The 9637-nt window shown below is 49.0% G+C and overlaps 1 protein-coding gene across 1 annotated transcript in view; it reads right to left on the reverse strand.

The window, feature by feature from the left end:
- The window catches only part of LOC123485594 (ankyrin-3-like), a gene marked incomplete at its 3' end in the record, with an annotated part of 90669 nt that extends 84416 nt beyond the window's left edge, over nt 1–6253 (reverse strand). Inside the window, exon 1 of the mRNA XM_045216604.1 lies at nt 5508–6253. Coding sequence (XP_045072539.1) covers nt 5508–5621 — 114 coding nt within the window. The remainder of the gene's footprint in view (nt 1–5507) is intronic.
- Between the last annotated feature and the right edge of the window lie 3384 nt (nt 6254–9637).

Genomic DNA, 9637 nt, shown 5'->3' on the forward strand with positions numbered 1-9637 from the left:
AAAAGGAATGCATATGTGGAATGCAAAAAGAATCAAACCCACAATCCTGCCATTGCAAGAGCCATGCTCTACCAACTGAGCTGCAGAGTACCACGTGGAACCCAGACATGGAACCAGACAGGCTTCAGCCTAACCTGTGCTGTCTTAGCTGGGCTTGAAGAACCCAAACAACAGCAGTACATGTAGGAGACTCAGTGATACATCAACAGAATGTTCCTGAGGGCATTATGCAGTGTAGTGAACAGCCTCATAAGCACTATGCACCAGCAGTTATATAATACACGCTGCTTAATGTATACACTCATCAACGGGAGGAAGGTAGCCTAGCAGTTAAGCACGTTGGGCCACTAACCAAAAGGTCGCTGGTTTGAATCCCTGAGCTGACTAGGGTGAAAAATCTGTTGATGTGCTCTTGAGCAAGGCACTTAACTCTAAGCTCTACGCTCTGGATAAGAGTGTTGACAAAATAAACACTCCTAACATTCACTATGTAATGAGGTACATTAGACTAACCATTCCTAATGAGATACTGAAGCAATAAGGCCCGAGGAGGTGTGGTATCTGCTAAGGGCTGTCCTTATGCACTGCGGAGTGCCTGGACACAGCCCTTAGCCCTGGTATATTGGCCATATACCACAAAGCTCTGAGGTGCCTTATTGCTATTAGAAACCGGTTACCAACGTAATTAGAGCGGTACAAATAAATGTTTTGTCATAGCCGTGGTATACGGTCTGATATACCACGGCTGTCAGCCAATCAGCATTCAGGGCTCTAACTACCGAGTTTATAAAGTACATTAGACTAAACATTTCTAATGAGATACAGGACATTAGACTAACCAGTACCCAGTGTTCCATTTCTAATGAGGTACAGTACATTAGACTAACCAGTACCCAGTGTTCCATTTCTAATGAGGTACAGTACATTAGACTAACCAGTACCCAGTGTTCCATTTCTAATGAGGTAAAGTACATTAGACTAACCAGTACCCTGTGTTCCATTTCTAATGAGATACAGTACATTAGGCTAACCAGTACCCTGTGTTCCATTTCTAATGAGATACAGTACATTAGGCTAACCAGTACCCAGTGTTCCATTTCTAATGAGATACAGTACATTAGACTAACCAGTACCCAGTGTTCCATTTCTAATGAGATACAGTACATTGGACTAACCAGTACCCAGTGTTCCATTTCTAATGAGATACAGTACATTAGGCTAACCAGTACCCTGTGTTCCATTTCTAATGAGATACAGTACATTAGACTAACCAGTACCCTGTGTTCCATTTCTAATGAGGTACAGTACATTAGGCTAACCAGTACCCAGTGTTCCATTTCTAATGAGATACAGTACATTAGATTGAGTGTCACCTTGTTAACGTCTAATGAGGTACAGGAGGAGTTAAGATGGAGTGTCACCTTGTTAACGTCTAATGAGGTACAGGAGGAGTTAAGATGGAGTGTCACCTTGTTAACGTCTAATGAGATACAGGAGGAGTTAAGATGGAGTGTCACCTTGTTAACGTCTAATGAGGTACAGGAGGAGTTAAGATGGAGTGTCACCTTGTTAACGTCTAATGAGGTACAGGAGGAGTTAAGATGGAGTGTCACCTTGTTAACGTCTAATGAGATACAGGAGGAGTTAAGATGGAGTGTCACCTTGTTAACGTCTAATGAGATACAGGAGGAATTAAGATGGAGTGTCACCTTGTTAACGCGTCTAATGAGATACAGGAGGAGTTAAGATGGAGTGTCACCTTGTTAACGTCTAATGAGATACAGGAGGAGTTAAGATGGAGTGTCACCTTGTTAACGTCTAATGAGATACAGGAGGAATTAAGATGGAGTGTCACCTTGTTAACGTCTAATGAGATACAGGAGGAGTTAAGATGGAGTGTCACCTTGTTAACGTCTAATGAGATACAGGAGGAGTTAAGATGGAGTGTCACCTTGTTAACGTCTAATGAGGTACAGGAGGAGTTAAGATGGAGTGTCACCTTGTTAACGTCTAATGAGATACAGGAGGAGTTAAGATGGAGTGTCACCTTGTTAACGTCTAATGAGATACAGGAGGAATTAAGATGGAGTGTCACCTTGTTAACGTCTAATGAGGTACAGGAGGAGTTAAGATGGAGTGTCACCTTGTTAACGTCTAATGAGATACAGGAGGAGTTAAGATGGAGTGTCACCTTGTTAACGCGTCTAATGAGGTACAGGAGGAGTTAAGATGGAGTGTCACCTTGTTAACGTCTAATGAGATACAGGAGGAGTTAAGATGGAGTGTCACCTTGTTAACGTCTAATGAGGTACAGGAGGAGTTAAGATGGAGTGTCACCTTGTTAACGTCTAATGAGGTACAGGAGGAGTTAAGATGGAGTGTCACCTTGTTAACGTCTAATGAGATACAGGAGGAGTTAAGATGGAGTGTCACCTTGTTAACGTCTAATGAGATACAGGAGGAGGTAAGATGGAGTGTCACCTTGTTAACGTCCGAAAGCGGAAGTCACGTTACAGGCTCTCTCTTCCATTTCCCCTGAAACCTGGAATATCCGGTTGTTGACGACCCCTACTCTGACACTGGAGGCTCCGTCTCCTTCCTTCATTCTCTCCCTCACGCAGCCTCCCTCAGCCAAGCCAGCTACACTGCCTCCTGCTGGCATGGTGTCTAACGGCACGTGTGGCCTTTGTCATGGGATCAGAGGTGAGTTGGTAACACAAAGCTATACTCTCTGTCTCTCTCTGTCTCTGTCTCTGTCTCTGTCTCTCTGTCTCTCTCTCTCGGTCTCTGTCTCTCTGTCTCTCTCTCTCGGTCTCTCTCTCTCGGCCTCTGTCTCTCGGTCTCTGTCTCTGTCTCTCTGTCTCTGTATCTCTCTGTCTCTGTCTCTCTGTATCTCTCTGTCTGTCTCTCTGTATCTCTCTGTCTGTCTCTCTGTGTCTCTGTCTCTCTCTGTCTCTGTCTGTCTATGTGTCTCTGTCTCTCTGTCTCTCTCTGTCTCTCTGTATCTCTCTGTGTCTCTCTGTGTCTCTGTCTCTCTATGTGTCTCTGTCTCTCTGTTTCTCTGTCTCTCTCTCTCTCTGTCTAGGTGTCTATGTCTCTCTGTGTCTCTGTCTCTCTGTGTCTCTCTGTCTCTGTCTCTCTCTCTCTCTATCTCTCTCTCTCTCTCTCTGTCTCTCTCTCTCTCTCTGTCTAGGTCTCTCTCTCTCTCTCTCTCTCTCTCTCTCTCTCTCTCTCTCTCTCTCTCTCTCTCTCTCTCTCTCTCTTGTCCTGGATGGTATGATGGTGTGACCCATCCTGCTGAACAGAGGTCATTCTTAGTTAGTGAGAGTGACCCTTGACTGATGGTAGTGACCCTTGACTGATGGTAGTGACCCTTGACTGATGGTAGTGACCCTTGACTGATGGTAGTGACCCTTGACTGATGGTAGTGACCCTTGACTGATGGTAGTGAGGCCTGGACTGATGAGGGCTTAGGGTCGGTCAACACCTCTTCCTAACCCCCCACACCCCACGGGAGTCCCCCTCCCGCTCCAACACGGGACCACCAGCCCTCCCCTTCACTCCACATCCATACAGATTAGATACGTGTGGGAAAGCTCATACCAACTGTTTTAACAGAGTCCCATTAGGAATCATATAGGAACAGTCATATAAAGTGAATCTCCATTGGTCTTGGTTCTGGTGTAAGTCATTATGGTTCTGTCTGTCAGATGAAAGGGAAGGTAACAGTGGAGTGGGATAAACACTGAACCCGTCCAGAGAAACAACGGCAGGAAGACGCTGTTCGGTAGCTTCAGCTTCAGGACCAACATAGAAACTAAGATACACTAGTTATATGACAAAGAAGCTAGGGTTAGGGTTAGGGTTAACATGTGTATAGCATTAGGTGTATAGGGAACATGTGCTGTATCCCCCAGCCCTGTTCAACTCTCTTTCCTGAGGCACATGCCTGTCTGGTAAATTAGCCCGGAGTCTGCAGCAGCATGCCTGTCTGGTAAATTAGCCCGGTGTCTGCAGCAGCATGCCTGTCTGGTAAACTAAATTAGCCCGGAGTCTGCAGCAGCATGCCTGTCTGGTAAATTAGCCTGGAGTCTGCAGCAGCATGCCTGTCTGGTAAATTAGCCCGGTGTCTGCAGCAGCATGCCTGTCTGGTAAATTAGCCCGGAGTCTGCAGCAGCATGCCTGTCTGGTAAACTAAATTAGCCCGGAGTCTGCAGCAGCATGCCTGTCTGGTAAATTAGCCTGGAGTCTGCAGCAGCATGCCTGTCTGGTAAATTAGCCCGGAGTCTGCAGCAGCATGCCTGTCTGGTAAATTAGCCCGGAGTCTGCAGCAGCATGCCTGTCTGGTAAATTAGCCCGGAGTCTGCAGCAGCATGCCTGTCTGGTAAATTAGCCCGGAGTCTGCAGCAGCATGCCTGTCTGGTAAATTAGCCCGGAGTCTGCAGCAGCATGCCTGTCTGGTAAATTAGCCCGGAGTCTGCAGCAGCATGCCTGTCTGGTAAATTAGCCCGGAGTCTGCAGCAGCATGCCTGTCTGGTAAATTAGCCCGGAGTCTGCAGCAGCATGCCTGTGCTACAGTCATCCTGGCAGAGAGATAAGCCTATATTATTAATCAGTCCGTCCACCACGCTACAACACAGCACACCACCACGCTAAACCTTTTGATAAACAGGTGAGGATTCCTCAGGCTGATACCACGGAAACAAGCAGCACCATGCCACACGGAGCAACAGAGAGGCTGAGGGAGGGAGGCTGAGAGAGGGAGGCTGAGAGAGAGAGAGGAAAGAGACTGAGAGGGAGGCTGAGAGAGGCTGAGGGAGGCTGAGAGAGTGCAGTCCCCTCTACTGTCCCATGTCTCTCCCCCTCCCCCGTGTCTCTCCCCCTCCCCTGTGCCTCTCCCCTCCCCTCTAAAAGCCCACCCACTCAGTGTGATGTGTAGCATGCTGCAGATGTCTGTGGAGGAAAGGAACCAGGACAAAGGAATGAGAGCACCGGGAGACACTGAGCTTAACAGCCTCTCCTCCTCCTCCTCCTCTCCCCCTCTCCTCCTCCTCCTCTCCTCCTCCTCCTCTCCCCCTCTCCTCCTCCTCCTCCTCTCCTCCTCTCCCCCTCTCCTCCTCCCCCTCTCCTCCTCCTACTCTACCCCTCATCTCCCCCTCCTCCTCTCCTCCTCTCTCCTCTCCCCCTCTCCTCCTCCTCTCCTCCTCTCCCCCTCCTCCTCTCCTCCTCTCCCCCTCTCCTCCTCCTACTCTCCCCCTCTCCTCCTCTCTCCCTCTCCCCCTCTCCTCCTCCTCTCCTCCTCTCCCCCTCCTCTCCCCCTCCTCCTCTCCTCCTCTCCCCCTCTCCCCTCTCCTCCTCTCCCCTCTCCTCCTCCTACTCTCCCCCCTCTCCTCCTCTCCCTCTCCCCCTCTCCTCCTCCTCTCCTCCTCTCCCCCTCCTCTCCCCCTCCTCCTCTCCTCCTCTCTCCCTCTCCCCCTCTCCTCTCCCTTCCTCTCCTTCTCATGTACCTTTTTCTTCAGCTGCCGTTGGGCTTGTCTGATCTTCCTCTTCTTAAGCTTCTCGTCCTCAACGGAGGTGTCAACAATCGCTCTCTTCTTGATCTGAGATGCAGCCTGAGCCATGGTACTGGGGAGCTGCGATGGAGCTGGGTGATATCCTTACAGAGCAGGATAGCAGGAGGAGGTCCTACCAGGTCTGGAAGCAGCTCCTCTCTGTAGTATGGTATCCTACCAGGTCTGGAAGCAGCTCCTCTCTGGAGTATGGTATCCTACCAGGTCTGGAAGCAGCTCCTCTCTGTAGTATCAGGGAGGAGGGCTGGGTGGTGGTGTGATGATGACGCTCTCTCTCAGGACAGCAGCAGACAGACTAACGCTAGCTAGGTAGCTAGGTAGGTAGCAAGGAAAAGAAAGCTGCTCCTCTCTGAGCTGTGGGATCCAGGAGGAAGATGGAGGCTGGCAGCAGACAGACAGACGGCCAGGACGGATCAGTCTCTAGAGAAACAGAACCAGCTCTCTCTCTCCTCTCGCCTGCTGATGTCTTCCTGTGGCTCCTGGCCCTACATCAACCACTACCCATCCCATTCCCTTCTCCCAACACAGCATCCCTCAGACAGGACAGGCAATGGAATGAGACGGAGGGAGAGGGAGGTAGATGGGGTAGAGAGAGATCGAGTGTGAAGGAGAGAGAGGGAGAAAGAGAGGCAGCTGGGAATGGGAGGCAGTGTTACACTGGAGGGGAGTAGAGGAGAGGATAGGAGAGGAGAGGAGAGGAGAGAGGAAGGGAGGGGAGGGAGGAGGGAGGGAGGGAGGGAGGGGAGGGGGGGAGGGAGGAGGGAGGAGGGAGGGAGGGAGGGGGAGGGGAGGGGGAGGGAGGAGGGAGGGAGGGAGGGAGGAGGAGAGGAGAGGGAGAGGAGGAGGAGAGGAGGAGGGAGGGAGGGAGGGAGGGAGGGAGGGAGGGAGGGAGGGAAGGGGGGAGGGGAGGGGAGGAAGGGAGGGGAGGGGGGAGGGAGGAAGGGAGGGGAGGAGAGGATATGGGAGGGGAGAGAGGAAGGGAGGGGTTGAGGGGAGATGGGAGGGAGGGAGGGAGGGAGGGAGGGAGGGAGGGAGGGAGGGAGGGAGGGAGGGAGGGAGGGAGGGAGGGAGGGAGGGAGGGAGATGCTCCTGATGGGGGGTTTGATTGTGTGCAGATCAGTGCAAACTGGGAGAGGGAGTGAGTGAGAGAGGGAGAGAGGGAGTGAGAGAGAGAGGGAGAGAGGGAGAGAGAGAGAGAAAGAGAGGGAGACAGAGAGAGAGAGAGAGAGCAAGAAAGAGGGAGACAGAGAGACAGAGAGACAGAGAGGAAGAGAGAGAGCAGAGATACCAACCATGATGATATCACAGACAGCAGACAGACAGAGCAGAATGCTCTAAAACAAACAGCTGATTCTAATATTTGATTTTAGCCAGTTTTGCTGTTATTGTTCAATGTTCAGGTTCTACTACAATATGAAACTAGGTGAGTGTTCAGACTCATATCTGGTGGTACAGAGGAGGGGGATAGTTAGATTACTGCTTCTAAAGACAGGTACAGAGGAGGGGGATAGGTAGATTACTGGTTCTAAAGACAGGTACAGAGGAGGAGGATAGGTAGATTACTGGTTCTAAAGACAGGTACAGAGGAGGAGGATAGGTAGATTACTGGTTCTAAAGACAGGTACAGAGGAGGAGGATAGTTAGATTACTGGTTCTAAAGACAGGTACAGAGGAGGAGGATAGGTAGATTACTGGTTCTAAAGACAGGTACAGAGGGAGGAGGATAGGTAGATTACTGGTTCTAAAGACAGGTACAGAGGAGGAGGATAGTTAGATTACTGGTTCTAAAGACAGGTACAGAGGAGGGGGATAGGTAGATTACTGGTTCTAAAGACAGGTACAGAGGAGGAGGATAGTTAGATTACTGGTTCTAAAGACAGGTACAGAGGAGGGGGATAGGTAGATTACTGGTTCTAAAGACAGGTACAGAGGAGGGGATAGTTAGATTACTGGTTCTAAAGACAGGTACAGAGGAGGGGGATAGGTAGATTACTGGTTCTAAAGACAGGTACAGAGGAGGAGGATAGTTAGATTACTGGTTCTAAAGACAGGTACAGAGGAGGAGGATAGGTAGATTACTGGTTCTAAAGACAGGTACAGAGGAGGAGGATAGGTAGATTACTGGTTCTAAAGACAGGTACAGAGGAGGGGGATAGGTAGATTACTGGTTCTAAAGACAGGTACAGAGGAGGAGGATAGTTAGATTACTGGTTCTAAAGACAGGTACAGAGGAGGAGGATAGGTAGATTACTGGTTCTAAAGACAGGTACAGAGGAGGAGGATAGGTAGATTACTGGTTCTAAAGACAGGTACAGAGGGATAGGTAGATTACTGGTTCTAAAGACAGGTACAGAGGAGGAGGATAGGTAGATTACTGGTTCTAAAGACAGGTACAGAGGAGGAGGATAGGTAGATTACTGGTTCTAAAGACAGGTACAGAGGAGGGGGATAGGTAGATTACTGGTTCTAAAGACAGGTACAGAGGAGGAGGATAGGTAGATTACTGGTTCTAAAGACAGGTACAGAGGAGGAGATAGTTAGATTACTGGTTCTAAAGACAGGTACAGAGAAGGGGGATAGGTAGATTACTGGTTCTAAAGACAGGTACAGAGGAGGAGGATAGGTAGATTACTGGTTCTAAAGACAGGTACAGAGAAGGGGGATAGGTAGATTACTGGTTCTAAAGACAGGTACAGAGGAGGAGGATAGGTAGATTACTGGTTCTAAAGACAGGTACAGAGGAGGGGGGATAGGTAGATTACTGGTTCTAAAGACAGGTACAGAGGAGGAGATAGTTAGATTACTGGTTCTAAAGACAGGTACAGAGAAGGGGGATAGGTAGATTACTGGTTCTAAAGACAGGTACAGAGGAGGGGGATAGGTAGATTACTGGTTCTAAAGACAGGTACAGAGGAGGAGGATAGGTAGATTACTGGTTCTAAAGACAGGTACAGAGGAGGAGGATATGTAGATTACTGGTTCTAAAGACAGGTACAGAGGAGGAGGATAGGTAGATTACTGGTTCTAAAGACAGGTACAGAGGAGGAGGATAGGTAGATTACTGGTTCTAAAGACAGGTACAGAGGAGGGGGATAGTTAGATTACTGGTTCTAAAGACAGGTACAGAGGAGGAGGATAGGTAGATTACTGGTTCTAAAGACAGGTACAGAGGAGGAGGATAGGTAGATTACTGGTTCTAAAGACAGGTACAGAGGAGGGGGAGGATAGGTAGATTACTGGTTCTAAAGACAGGTACAGAGGAGGAGGATAGGTAGATTACTGGTTCTAAAGACAGGTACAGAGGAGGAGGATAGGTAGATTACTGGTTCTAAAGACAGGTACAGAGGGATAGTTAGATTACTGGTTCTAAAGACAGGTACAGAGGAGGAGGATAGGTAGATTACTGGTTCTAAAGACAGGTACAGAGGAGGAGGATAGGTAGATTACTGGTTCTAAAGACAGGTACAGAGGAGGAGGATAGGTAGATTACTGGTTCTAAAGACAGGTACAGAGGAGGGGGATAGTTAGATTACTGGTTCTAAAGACAGGTACAGAGGAGGAGGATAGGTAGATTACTGGTTCTAAAGACAGGTACAGAGGAGGAGGATAGGTAGATTACTGGTTCTAAAGACAGGTACAGAGGAGGAGGATAGGTAGATTACTGGTTCTAAAGACAGGTACAGAGGAGGAGGATAGGTAGATTACTGGTTCTAAAGACAGGTACAGAGGAGGAGGATAGGTAGATTACTGGTTCTAAAGACAGGTACAGAGGAGGAGGATAGGTAGATTACTGGTTCTAAAGACAGGTACAGAGGAGGAGGATAGGTAGATTACTGGTTCTAAAGACAGGTACAGAGGAGGAGGATAGGTAGATTACTGGTTCTCAACAATGTATTGTTGTCATCCTCAGCCATCACATGCTGTGCTGTATGTTTTCCCTATGAGCCCTGGTAGAGACAGAGGCTGAGACGGAGAGACTGAGAGTGAGGCAGGGACCGCAGTGGTTGAATATTTAATGATGAGGAGGAGGCGGGGCTGAGGCTCTCTCATGGCTGTGCCATGTGTCG

This window comes from Coregonus clupeaformis, unplaced genomic scaffold (assembly GCF_020615455.1).
Source record: "Coregonus clupeaformis isolate EN_2021a unplaced genomic scaffold, ASM2061545v1 scaf0748, whole genome shotgun sequence".
Lineage (NCBI taxonomy): Eukaryota > Metazoa > Chordata > Actinopteri > Salmoniformes > Salmonidae > Coregonus > Coregonus clupeaformis.